The sequence below is a fragment of the Rattus norvegicus genome, chromosome 17 (genome assembly GCF_021556685.1).
Source record: "Rattus norvegicus strain SHRSP/BbbUtx chromosome 17, alternate assembly SHRSP_T2T, whole genome shotgun sequence".
Classification (NCBI taxonomy): Eukaryota; Metazoa; Chordata; class Mammalia; order Rodentia; family Muridae; genus Rattus; species Rattus norvegicus.
Window position 1 is genome coordinate 23,645,034 of NC_141550.1, and position 13,815 is coordinate 23,658,848.

Here is a 13,815-nt window from a genome sequence, read left to right on the forward strand (position 1 = left end):
TCTTTGGACTAAGAAAGAATATACATGAAGAACCTGCTTTTTAATCCTAAAGCCAAGTATAAAGAAAGTCTTAGATAAACCCTCAGGATTATAGAATGCCATCTGGTTGCAAGAAAGTCAGACGTCAGAGAAGGATTGATAGCTCTGTAGTAGTGGTCTTCAGAGAAAGAGAGGCAAGGGCTGTAGATGAGGCCTACTACAGGTCAGTGTATGCACTTGCAGTCAGGCCTGGAGGTTCTGTGTATTACTCATAATGGAACCATGGTCATCTGACCTCCCACCCTATAAGCCTTAGGCACTTAATTACTGCAAGATCTCAGCTGCAGATAAAGATGTAGTGAAAACACTAACAGTTTCTCAGTCTCTCGGTGGTGCCTTCTGGTCTCACGCTAAAACTAGGACTCCCTTCAGGAGCCAGTGTCACCACTGCTGGACATCAGAATGACATGTTCCACAGCACTTACAAATCCTGCTCAGTGGAACCTTCTCTCTCCCCATGTGCACTCACCATCTTCCTGGCTGCCCTTTGAAATTCCCATGTTAGTCGCTTTTGATCCATTTTAACAAATGCCCACAGAACCTGCTCCCCACTCCTTCTCCGCCACTCCGCTCTCGCTGTGTGTGTGGTGTGCATCTCTTAGCTCTCTCCCCGTTTAGGTCCTTGGCTGACACAGATGTCACAGCGCACACCACCAAACCTGGTTGTTGTGATCATGGTTTAGCTTAAAATTGGTTCTCTCACTATTGTGATTTTTAGAGTGTGTGTGCATGTGCACACACAGGTCAGGTTCGCTTGTGGGTCCTGTCCTTCCACCATGGGGATTCCGATCTCCAGATCTACTTGTACCTTTCTTTACCCACTGAGCCATCTCTCTGGCCCAAAATTGCTTTTTTAAGAGAACGACTTCATTGCTTCTGTTATTGACCTTCTGCAGACAATATTTGTCTAAGCAGTTTGGCATTATTAATTATCCAACGAACTGTAAGTGTCTCCCTCCATGTTAGATTGTAAGAACCAAAAGAGCAGAACTGGTCTGTCATGGTCTCCACCCTCCCTCATGCACTGCCTGGTACACAGTATACACAGTCAGTGTTTGCTGACTTCTTAAAACATCACTGAGGCAAGAAATCCGTATGTAACAATAACAATGTATCATTACATAGCAAACCAGATGTCTGCCTCCTCCAAGTTGGCACATAATATCCAATCAAGGCTCACCCATTTATAATTTACAATTCTAGGATGTCCCTATTTCCTAGAATATTTATCTTAGGAATTTGAATTAAAATAGTTACCTTCATTAGGAGATGTATTCACTTTAAGAAAAATACCTGCCCCACTTTAAGAAAAATACCTGCCTGGGGCCAGTGAAGTCATGGAGGAGAACCTAAAACTGTCACTTTTCTAAACCAGCATTGTCTCTAATTACACTCTACGTGTCTGTCCCTATCCCTCAGATAAGTGTCCCCTCATCAAGGAAGTGCAATAGACAGAGACCATTATAATTCCATTATAATACCAAAAATAAAAGGAAAACAAACACATGCTTTTCCCCCTGAAATCTAGAGTAAAATTCCAGATGATTCAAGGCATCCTATAGACTGTAAAATGCAGTTTAATCAGAATGCCATTTTTTGTTCAAATATTTAAGTATATAAATAGAAAGGTTGTTTTGCTTTGGATTGGGTTATTTGTTTGTTTGTTTTTGGTTTCTCTGTGTAGCCCTAGCTGTCCTGGAACTTGCTCTATAAACCAGGCTAGCCCCAAACTCACAGCAATCCACCTGCCTGTGCCTCCTGAGTTCTGGGGGGTTAAAGGCATGTGCCACTATGCCTGCCTTTATAAATAGAAAGTTTTAAGACCAAAAAAATTACCTATTTAAGATTATTGACATGACTGCATTAATAAAATAATTGGAACATTCACAAGCCATTCTTTCTTGAACAACATTTATAAAACTATGTGCACTATACTGTAGATTCCTACTCTGACCCACTCATGTTTCCTTTCGTATGCATGGTGTATGTCCATGCGTGTTCAGGTGCAGGTGCCTGCATATGCACATGTGGAGTCCAGAGCCAACTTTGGGTGCCATCTTCTCTCTCTCTCTCTCTCTCTCTCTCTCTCTCTCTCTCTCTCTCTCTCTCTCTCTCTCTCTCTCGTGTTTTGTAGGAGAGATAAGTGTCTATTGCCATTAGTATTACAGGAGGCAAAGTGAGTGCTGTCAATATTGCAGGTTTGTGCTGAGGGCTCAGGGTCTTGTTGGAGTTCATTAAAAGAAGGAAACATTGGCCACACATTAACCTACACTTATCACCGGCCTCCTGTCCACAGGACGTCTAGACTGAGTGGGAACATACATCTTCCCTCGGGCTCATGTTCACACTCTACTGCTTTGTTCTTCTCAGGTGTGAACCCCAAGAACGTGTCTTTGGTAGCTGGCGGCAAGGATATAAATTCACACTCTTGGAATAATCAGCTATTTCCTAAGTCTCTGGGATCCATGGGGGCGGACCTCGCTTTCAAGAGGAGTAACGCAGGTAAGAGATTCGAGTCACCTACCTATCAATGTCTGATGTTTGGTTGTAAATAGACCACAAGCATGTCATCCAGCCAAGATCTGTGGGGCTCTAGGGGAGACACAGACCACACGAAAATTATCCAGAAAATTGTTGAGCACAGATATTTTCAGTCCGTCAACCACTCATCTGCCACCAAGGTTCTTCCTAAATGGCTCTGCCTTCTTAACAAGCCTACCTTCAGCTTTCCCACCTCCCAAACAGAAAGGACTTCTCATTCACTAAGTTGACCCCAAACATAAACTTGTCCAAGGTGTCAATCAAAGGGACAGTTGGCTACGTGGAGAAAGGAGGTAGCTCTCATGATTGGGAAGCTACTCCTGGCTAACTTCTGGAAAGACCAAGAGTTTGAGGCCAGCCTGGGCTACATGCAGAGATTGTGTTACCTCACAACACAAAGTGGAGGGGCTTCCAGTGTTTAGCGTTTAGAAGGTTAAATGAGGAGGATATCCCTGAACTATGTGCTGACGGTAAATTGAAAAAGGTTGTCATAGATCACTACATACACATGGTCCATAAATGTGGGGTGCAGAGAATAGTAACAAAATGATTCTCAGCTAAGTCGTCACATCAACAAGCTTTCCCCAGACTTCTGTTTGCATAAATGAAAGTCAAGATGAGAGCACTCTAGCTGAGCCTCAGAAACTCCTGTGCCAGACACTCGCTTGTTTGAAAGGACTTGGCCCCATTAGCCTGTGCTCCCAACAATACCTTCCGTGCCTAGTAATCAAAATTTATAATATTTATTCTTTTTATTAGTAATATGCAACAAATCATTACAATTTAGTAATATTGGAAAACACTGTGATTACAGAAATCTACATTTTTTTGTAACATACACCGTTTTTGAGTGATAAGTTTATAGTTTTAAGCCTAAGTTCTATTTGGATAAAATTTGGAAGCTAAAGTATGATTTAGGGGTAAAAGGTGAGTATGAAATTTTCACCTGTAGAAAGGTACTAGCTCATGTGCTCTTCCCTTCACGCTGACAGACTCTAGCTCACTGTGACATTCAGATTCCATTTAAAAGAGAGATAGAGTGCTCGCTTCGGCAGCACATATACTAAAAGAGAGATAGATAAGTTTTATGACATCTATGATGATGAAAATTTGAGATTTCAACTGAGAACTGGGTGAAGCATTGCGTTATTAAAACTGTGAGTAGGGGGTTGGGGATTTAGCTCAGTGGTAGAGCGCTTGCCTAGCAAGCACAGGGCCCTGGGTTCGGTCCCCAGCTCCGAAAAGAAAAAAACAAAAAACAAAAAAACAAAAAAAACCAAAAACTGTGAGTACTGTTTGGACAAGTTTGATGGTGGCCGTTACAGCGCAGGAGCAATCCAGTAAGCACTCTGACGCCACGTCAACCCATCGACATCCTGGACCTGTTCATATGAAAGCCAACTCTCGCTTCAAATGCAGTGAGAGGGACTTTATTCCTGAACCCTGTGTGATAACCATGGCTGGGAATTCAGGTTGCCCTGGGTAACACATTCCAAGCTAAAAGTGGGTACAGAGATTTTATCAATTACGGAAGAAATTTACACTCCAAGGCATTTGCCAAGTACATCGGAGGGACCACAAGTGTGCGTGTGCGTGTGCGTGTGCGTGTGCGTGTGCGTGTGCGTGTGCGTGCGTGTGCGTGTGCATGCGTGTATGTGTGTATGTGCGTGTGTGTGTGTCGGGAGGTGAGAGACAGCTCTGCAATAGACCTTGTGATATCTTAGCTTTTGGGTTGGTAGACATTTGTGATCTGACAAGAATAAATTTTTCGGGTTTTGTTAAATTCAAAGGAGGTTAGGTTAGGCACTGGAGGCAATAGATGACTTTTAAATGGACTAAAAAGAGACAAAGCTCATTGGCTCTGGATTGTAACGTTCTAACTCTCCACGATCTGGAAGTTCTAGTCAGTCATCCCCATCATAGAATCCTCCACACTGATGTGTCTTGGGTTTTGAGTTTGGGGGTAGATTTAGTTTATAGATTTCTTTAGTTGTTGTTTTTTTTTTTCTTTCTTTCTGACTTCTGGTTTTTTTCAAGGTAGGGTTTCTCTATGCAGCTCTGACTATCCTGGAACTCACTCTGTAAACCAGGCTGGCCTTGAACTAAGAGAGCTCCCTGCCTCTGACTCCCAAGTGTTGGGATTAAAGGAGTGCACCACCACCCCCTGGCCTAGTGTACAGACTTTGTACAAGTTCTTCAGACCCTCTGAGAACCCAACTTGCCCAGTTAACAAGACTGGAGCACCAAACTACACCTCTTTAATCCATTTATTTTGTCTCAGCTATTTCAAAATAATATTCCCATAGGCTGCCAGACTGGTTCAGATGGCAATGCCATAGCTTTGAGTGTTGTAACTTCCAGTCAGCCTGACAGGGAAGCTGTGACAGCACATGGAGACATTTCTCATTGTAGAGCTCCTTCTGGGTCTTTCTCCTAACCGTCTAACTCATCTCCCCTCTGCTCTACCTTAACACTCTCCCTGCGGCTCTGTCTCTCATGCGCCTTCTTTTAGAAGACAGCATAATTAAACCGATTGAAAGCCTATCACGCACTGGGAAGTCCGCTGAGCAGCTAGAGGACCCACAAGGTAATGTCTGGGCTCTGTAAAGGTGCTGCTTGCTTCGGCTCACTGGTTCTCTTCTCAGCCTCAGCCCCAATCCCTTCACAGAAGGCCAGGGTGACCTGCTTCAGAGTCAAGGCAGGGCTGGTAGAAGAGTGGCTTTTCCTGGCATCCACAGCGCCGTCCTTCCTCCCTTGGGAAATGTGCTTCATAATTATGCTGTAAATTAGTTGTGGAAACTTCTAGAAATCACAAAAAAAAACCAAAAAACAAAAACAAAAAAAAACCATTCTACTGAAAGTAAGGAATCGTTTCTTGCTTTATGATCAATATTCCTAGGATTTTGAAAAACAAATCTGATGTTCATGTCTTACACATTCCCCATCATTGACATGAAAGGCGATGTTAATGGCAGTGGTGGGCTTTCTGGAGGAGTGACGTCAGTGGTTTCCACACCAAAGCCAAAGACCACCTTTCAGCCTAGATCTCTGCAGCAAACAAGTAATAAGCCAAAACAACTGGCGTGATCGCCAGCTCCTTTCCTTCTTAGTGAAGTCCTTTGTCAGTAGGACAGCACTGTATCTACAGCTGCTAGTGAATGGCTTCTCCCTGCCATCCCCATTCTGCTGCTGTTTTTCTCTTCATTTATTTAAGCCAGTTTCCGTCTATAGGATGGGAGAAGTAATTTTAGAAATGACAGACTTAGCATAGCTGTGCCTAGTGCTCCTGTCCTTCAGTAGTTACCACGGTTGCCATGGGGGAGAGAAGGTGAACAAGAAGACACTCTGATGGTTGCTGGATGTGACCACGACTTTGAACTCCTTTCTAAGACTTTTGAGGCTGAGGCTGTAGCTCAGCTTGTCTTGTGAAGTCTCAAGTCCCAGCGTTGTGTAAACCAGGTGTAGTAGCTCACACCTGTGATCCCAGCACTCAGGCGAGTGGAAGCAGGAGAATCAGGAGTTCAAAGTCATCCTCGGCTAAATAGTTTCAGATATCCTTTTGACATAGCAGGATGGATTCGCAGTTCCCAGTGAATACTGACGGTGAGAAGGCCGGTCAGTGCAAGCCACTGTTCTTGCATAAATTCGATGGTGTTAAGAGTTGCACAAATGTAACAGTCACAGAATGTCACATCCTCCAGGGTCTGATGAGGAAAGCTGCTCTTTGACATTTGTTGCTTCAAGAGCAAGCAAGCATCTGTGCTTAGCCCCTGGAGAAAGAAGGAACCGTGGAAAGTACACCTCATTGCTAACTGTCAGATGACAAGTTCTTTCAAACTCTCAAGGAACACGGAACCCTGTGCACTCTAGCTAACAAGCCTGCTTTGCCCCTAAATAGTGAGGCTTCCTTACCCTCCATCCCTTACCCCCTACCCCCACTTACTAGGGTTTGTCACAGCCTGTCTCAGGTCACTGAAGCAGCTCCTGCTGTCTGCTCCTACTCAGGTACCGTACCCCAGGGCAGAGCCGAATGTCAGATCCCTCTGCCTCCCTAGCCACCTCTCTCAGTATCTTCTTCCCCACCCCCAGGGCTCTGTGCTGATGCTTGATGCTGATTTCTTGGTGCTGATGCTCCTTCAGGGTCTGTTCTGGAGCCTGTCCATGTCCCTAGGTCCTTCTGCACTGTCCCACACACACACACACAAGCCACAGCTGCAGGACCAGCAACTCTGAACATCAATTATCTCCAAGGCAACCAACTTCCGCGTCAGGACCTGAATATCTTCTGCACTCCCTTTTCCCAAACCTGATTCTTCTACTGCATTTCTGTCTAGAGCAAGCCATCAGTCACCTAGCTACACACACAGAGGCTGGAGCCTTCTTCTGTAAGCCTTCCTGGTCTGGTCTCCAGCTCTGTAGGACTTCCACCATCATCTCTCCTTTCCAATACAGCAGTGACGCTGGTTCTGCCTTAGATGGCTCCCCATCAGCCCATCCTGAGCTGCCTTCAGACTGATCTTTGCTAACAGTGATGCTGGCAAGGCTGAGGCTGAGAGCAATTAGTATTATTGACTGCCAGACTCTATGAAAGAGCTTTCTTCCATGTTCAGAACCTAAAACCCTCATGGCAGCTAGACAAGTGCGCACACACACACACACACACACACACACACACACACACACACACACACACGCTGAACTTACTAACTGTGGGAGGCCAGGCAAATTAATCACTATCTCAGCACCTCTGGGCTGTGCAGGGACTGAGTGAGAGTTTCTATGACAGGTAGCATCCTGCCTAGACCACAGCAGCTCATAGCACAGCGTTTCAAAGTAAGAAGGGTAGTATTCAGTCACTCTACAGCACCTTAAGGCCCCCTCCTGACTGAAACTCCCGCTGCATTAGCAGGGAACCTTGGGAGCTACAGCGCTTACAGCCAGACGGGATGCGTGCCTTCCTTTCTCAAGAAAGAAGTGGGATCAGCTGGCCAGAGGATCCACTTGGCGCCTCTGGGTGCGTCGGCTGCCGGTAAGAGTGATCTCCTGATGCGGTCTGAGACTTCTTACTAGAAGAGGCTTTCCTTACAAGATGATGAGGGCTGTTTTCTTGCGGGAAGACTTAAATTACTCTCACATTATTAACATTCCAAGTGGCTCCCCTCCCACAATGGTTTCTACCTGGTGCTTGGCCCCAGGGCAGGCCGAGGAACCAGAGCATTGAGAAAGGAAGGCACACCCCTGTGAGGAGAAGGTGTAGAGTAAAGGGGAATGGGAGACACAGAAATTCGGCAAAGGAACAGCTAGTGAGGCAGGGAAGCCTGAAGCGCCTCTCACTGCCCTGGGGACATGGCTACCTGACCTGCAGCAAGGCACAGCAGGACACAGCAGGGCACAGCTGGAGCTGCTGCAGTGACATAAGTAAGGCTGTGACAAAAATAGTTTGTACCTCTACTGAGCTCAAGAATGTTCTAGAGTGAATGGCAGTTTTTCATCTGCCCATGTGGGCAAGCACATTGTATACAGCTGGTTTCTAGGGAGCCTCAAAAGTTTTAGACCAGTTTAACCATGACTAAACATCCATTTTTAATATGAGAAACAAACCGTGATGTTTAGAAGTACTTCGCTATCTGGGTACTCACTTTCAGAAACCAAGCGTGGGTCTTTTTACAAAAAACAAAACGACAACAAAAAAACCTGCTACAGGCTTTTCTGTCTCGAATCTATTGGATTATCACACATACGCCTGCTTTCAGTGTTTAAGTAAATTGCTCTCATAACTGTGTATCTCTCCGTTTACTGCTTGTCAGATCTCCCTCCCGGCCGTAATAGGAGGAGAGGCAAAAAAAGAAGTAAATATTGCTCTCTCAAGTGGTGCAAGCCACCCGTTAGGAAAACACTGCCTGCCAGGGTCCCACAAGAGACACAACCAGGTCGTTACCGCGTTTACTCCACTATCCCCTCTCCTCTCTCAGGCTCCCTCTCTGCCCTAAAGCCTTCACAACCTCCTAACCTCTCCCTTTCAAAGCCCCTAATACGTCCTCATCCCCTACATAAAGAGTAGCAAGACTAGAGGGAGTGGCTAACTATGGCCACCCACAGAAGCCACAGAGACACTCTGGGTGATTTTCCTGAGGTGTCTTTCATTCCCAGATAGAGAGGGCAGCTGCAGGCCCAGGAAATGATTCCATCCAAGTCGAGCTTCGTGAGTTTACCGGGGGTAAACCTGGCATTCGTATTGTTGAAAAGCCCACCCCAGGCATGGGCGACAGGCCACAAAAGCTATTATCACTGGGTCTCCTGCAGCCATATGACCAGTCTCTCCCCCCAGCAACTGTTCATTGCTTGGCTGGCTGGGAAGGCCTGTGATTCAGTTTCCTGAACCTGTAGAGTCTTATACAGTTATTGTGTCCCTCAGCCTCTCTGAGCCTCCTCTCCACTCCGTACTCCACTCACGGGACTATTTGGACCTGAGGCCAACTATGTTAGCTCATTACCTGACATCTTCATATTCCAACACTTACACCTCACTGGCTAGTTCTAGAAAACACGGTGCCTTTGCTAGCCTTAGACACAGCCCTGGCCTTCATTAGGCTGCTTATTCACTTGAGTCCAGTAAGGGCAATAGGAAGTGCCCTGCCAGACCACTGACAGCACGTGCCCACCCCTCACCCTAACCCCCAAATACTGCATATAGCAGACAGGGTGCCAGTCTGGGAAACCAGACCAGCAAACACATTGTTCTGTGGAAGGTACGAATGGCCAAGAGCAGCTCAGCAGAGAGCCTCAGTTTATCCCAAGAGCCTCAGTGGCTGCCCAGCGTGAAAAGGCAGGTGAAACTCAGTGCAAGGACTGGTATCCTCCTCACACAGACTCCTCATGAAATCTGGCTGTCAGGGTGAAGAGGGGAGGGCCTGAAGAAGACATTCTAGTCCCCTGGATGATGCTTTATGCCTTTGCCATTGGAGATCTTTAAGCAATTTCAGCTTGTTCAAATATCAAATACTTAACAGATTTTATATCTCTCTCAAATCATAATAACCTACTAACACGGGACTAACCTCTCACAAATCTATAACCAGTAAGGATAAAAATAAACTTTGTGGTTAAAGGTTTGGGACTTTTAAACACTTCTGATTGGAATTAGAGAGATGGCTCATTGGTTGAGAGGACTTGTTGCTCTTGAAGATGACCCAAGTTCAGTTTCCATCACCCACATGACCACTCATGACTGCCTGAAACTCGGGTTCCAGGGATTTTGATGCCCGCTTCTGACCTCTCTGGGCATTGCACACACAAGACACACACACATATATGCAGGCAGAAACACTCATACACATAAAACAAAAAACAAATCTTTTTTTAAAAAAGATTACTCTTTAAGGGTTTGAGTGGTCGCCCCTGGTTTTTCCAATGGAAAGATGAAGCTTGCGACACTAGGCAATGGTTCACTGGTGGAGCTCCTGTCTCGGTGCATAATGCCTAGCTCCTGGTTCTAGTACTAAATAAGGAGAAAGGGCAGGGAGTGAAGGGAAGAGGGAGGGAAGGGAAAGAAAGAAGAGGAAAGAAAATAAGAAAAGGAGAAGGGTACAGGTAGATGTGACAGTACACACGTTTGATCCCAGGACTCAGGAGGCAGAGGCAGGCAGATCTCTGGGAGCTCCAGGACAGCCTGGTCTATGTAGCAAGTTCCAAGCCAGCCTGAGCTATATAGTGGTATCTCAAGAGATATTTTTTTAAGAGAAATCTAAGTTCTCAAAAGCATTTTTGCCTGTAACAGACTACAGAAGCTCGTATACGGATAGCTCCATGAAACCAGAGTTCCACACAGACCCAAGTATGTCCTTAGTATCGGTGTGATGTTTGATTGTAAGCAGGGTGTGAGATTAGTCACCGCCACACTGAGTGCTGCTCACTGACTAAAGAGCCACACATGTCTCTCGGTCTTTTTACTCCCAGTTAGCTGTCTAGCTAAGAGCTGCAATATCTGAACGCCATGGAAAATTCTAGTAAATGCCCACCTAATATTCCACTAGGGGTTTTGCTTGAGGCAGCATGATGGGCAACATCTCTAATCAGCCCTGGCAGAGTGAAGATGAGCTGACCCTCGCTGGGGCCAGCCTTGGCTACATAGTGAGTTCCAGACCAGTCTGAGCTACATAGCAAGAACTTGCCTCAGAAAATAAAGACACCAGATTCAAACTAAACATAAATCTTCACCTTTGCTCCTTAGCTTCCAAAGTCAAATCCAAATGTCCCTACACATTGAAGATGAATTGCTTTATTTTGAATTTGATAATCAAATACATGAAATTCTGATCTCTTTCAGACTATACCTGGAGCACAAAAACTGGCCGAGGCCAGTTTTCAGGACGAACTTACAATCCCACAGCCAAAAATCTCAATATTGTGAACCGCACACAGCCAGTCCCCTCGGTGCACGGGAGGACAGACTGGGTGGCTAAGTACGGAGGCCACCGGTAGGAGAAGTGGAAGCCTGAAGCATTGCTCCGTAGAGGACAATCACGCCCCTTGATCCTGGGAGACGTCTACAGAGTCTATTTCTACCGAGTTCCACAGGACGCACACAACCGTGGGCGCCTCAGAGACCGGAAGTCAGCTCCCGATTTCTTCCTTTTCCGGAAATGCAATGCATTTTCTTAACTTGTGGCCAGCAGTGCTGATGCAGCACCGTGCTGAAACTTTTGAGCGGGACTTTTAAAGAGTATTGAATAAATTATTTGCCAAAGTATCAAGTATTTGATCTACCAATTCCTAGATAAATACACAGGCTTTTAGAGCACTTCTCTGGGAAGTGAGTACAAAGGCTTCACTCCCGCCTGCTGTGTAGTAGCCTAGGTAAGCTATTGAGGCCCCGGACCTGACTGATTTGCCTCAGCTCTCTTTTCATAGCGGCGAGGCAGGCTCCTGGGGCTGAGTTACTGGGCTGACCTGGCAGAGGGTCTATCCTCCCACCTTGGCAATGTCAGAGAGATGGTGACTACCTTTCAGTTTTCTACAATTGAAACGGTGAGGCCAGTCGGCGGGCACATTTTAGAGAGAGATCTTTCTTAAAAACAAACCTCTTTCCAACCTCTATCAGAGTACACTGGTCTGGCTTTAGTACTGTGGTCGGACCTTGACCAAGCTGTGAATTCACAATGACTCTAGCTCGGTGAGTTAGTTCCACATTAATCACACCAGGGTTCTCTTGTCATCTCCTCATTGAGATTGTCCTTGAAACCGCATCTGATGCTTGTCCATCTGACCCTCCCAACTCCTGTTTCCCTGTATTCCTACTGACACAGAGGGGAAGTGTGCCAGCAGGTCCTCAGGCAAACCCTGGCTGCTGCAGGTCACTGACAAGCCTCTGACCTTCACATTAGAGCCATGGGGCAAGCGCACCCAGTTGCCCTGGCAGAGTTTCATATGGTTCATTGTTTCTACTTTTATACCAAATTGTTTTTTAATATTTTGAACTTAGGACTACTTTAAACCTGCCACTCACTGGGCTGGGCATGCTTAGTACTGTATATTCTTTTGAAAGAATAATGTTATTACCTGCTGATATTTTTATGTATTTATGGCTATGTAACAGATGCCGACAGAACTGGCATCATCTTGTGGGCACTGCCCAAAAGCACATTATCAAATCATATATTTTTGTATAGAAGATATAGCTGCTCATATTTTACATGTTTAAAATGTTAAGACTTGAAATAGTAATTTATCCTGATGCATATGTGTATTTGTACAACTTAATTGTCTCGAAGCTAATAAAAATTCCTTGGTGTTTCTGAGAAACATGAACTCTCTGAATACATATATGGTTAACTAGTACATTTTTTCTATCATTAAACTTTCCATTCAGTGGTCCATTTCCTTGTGGTTGTCTTTCTTTTTCTTTTTCTTTTTCTTTTTTTTTTTTTAACTCAGCATACAATGTGTTCAGTATATTCTGACATTTTTTTTTAACAATGTGTTCTTGTGGGTCTCCTCTTTCCCACCCTCCCATCCCTTCACTGCTCTTCCCACACCACTCCCTGTCTTCTTTTCCCCACGTGTCCTTCTGCCCACTCCCACCCTTCCTCGTCACCCAACGGGACCCTCTCTGGGTCTCCTTTCAAGGTCTGTGGACTTTACCTACCTCACACTGTCTTGCATGCACACATGCATACATTACAGGCTGGGAGACACAGCAGAGTAGAACGTGCAGTTTTAACCTGTTTGGACCTTCTCCATTGATACTGTACTTTCTAGATCCATCCATTCTCCCGAAAATTCCATGTTTTGTTATGACTGGATAACTTTCCTATTTTCATTATCCACTCACTGTTGATGATCTGGGCTGAGTCGTTGCGCTCGCTTCCTCGCTGTCTTTAGTACAGCAGCGCCCGGTACATGTGCATGTCTCAGGCGGCACGGGACGGACCTTTCCAGGGGGTGTCGCCTTGTTCTGTAGCAGTTTCAGGTTTAGAGTATGAATTCCCATGTGGCCAGCCTTTCATCCTCCCACAACTTTCCCTATTAGCAACGGCTTGCATTACTACAGTGCCTCTCTTCCTCCCTCCCCCCCTCCTTCCCTCCCTCCCCCCCCCCCCCCCGTCCTCTTACCCCTTCTGTGGAACCCAGCGCTTTCCACATGCTAAGGAAGTGCCCTACCACTAAGCCACACTGCCAGCCCCTGGAATCCATATTTAATGCCTAACTGTTCTGTTTCTAGAATGTCCCATAGCTGGAATCACGGTATATGTTACTTTTCCCAGACTGGCTACTTCCACTTCGCAATCACGTATTTAAAGTTCCTCCATGAGTCTTAGCTCCATAGCTTTTTTTTTATTGTCACTTACTAAAGGACATCTTCATCGAGTCCATATTTGGGCAGAGCAATTGCAATTTCAGGTCCTCTCTGGGACATAAAACAAATCCAAAGCCAGCCTCAACTTTTGGCAAGACTCTACCTCAAACTCAGCTCAAGCAGAGCTGGGAACAGCTCAGTGGTAGAATGCTTGCCGGGCACGCTCAAAGCTCGGAATCCAACACCAGTGCCACAGAATGATGAAAAATGATGTCCTCTTAGCCTTGTTTCTCTTCCTGTACAAGGCCAACATGGACAGGGTGTGTTTTAGCTCACAGGTCTGGAGGTATCAACCAATACCCCAGCAGCCCCACTGCTTTGCAACTCGAGGTAGCACACTGGCCTAACACATCTGAGGCCCAGGGTTGGAAGCTCAGCAC

General features: G+C 45.8%; 1 protein-coding gene across 6 annotated transcripts in view; it reads left to right on the forward strand.

Annotated features, from left to right (window-relative positions):
• Mak (male germ cell-associated kinase) overlaps nt 1-12,453 on the forward strand; it is a 47,825-nt gene extending 35,372 nt beyond the window's left edge. For 2 of the 6 annotated variants that reach the window (XM_087589873.1, XM_087589872.1), the window contains exons 12-14: nt 2,410-2,541; nt 7,490-7,609; nt 10,907-12,453. In XM_087589873.1, coding sequence (XP_087445999.1) covers nt 2,410-2,541; nt 7,490-7,609; nt 10,907-11,061 — 407 coding nt within the window. In that variant the 3' untranslated portion in view covers nt 11,062-12,453. 6 annotated transcript variants of the gene reach the window in all.
• Nucleotides 12,454-13,815: the final 1,362 nt, after the last annotated feature.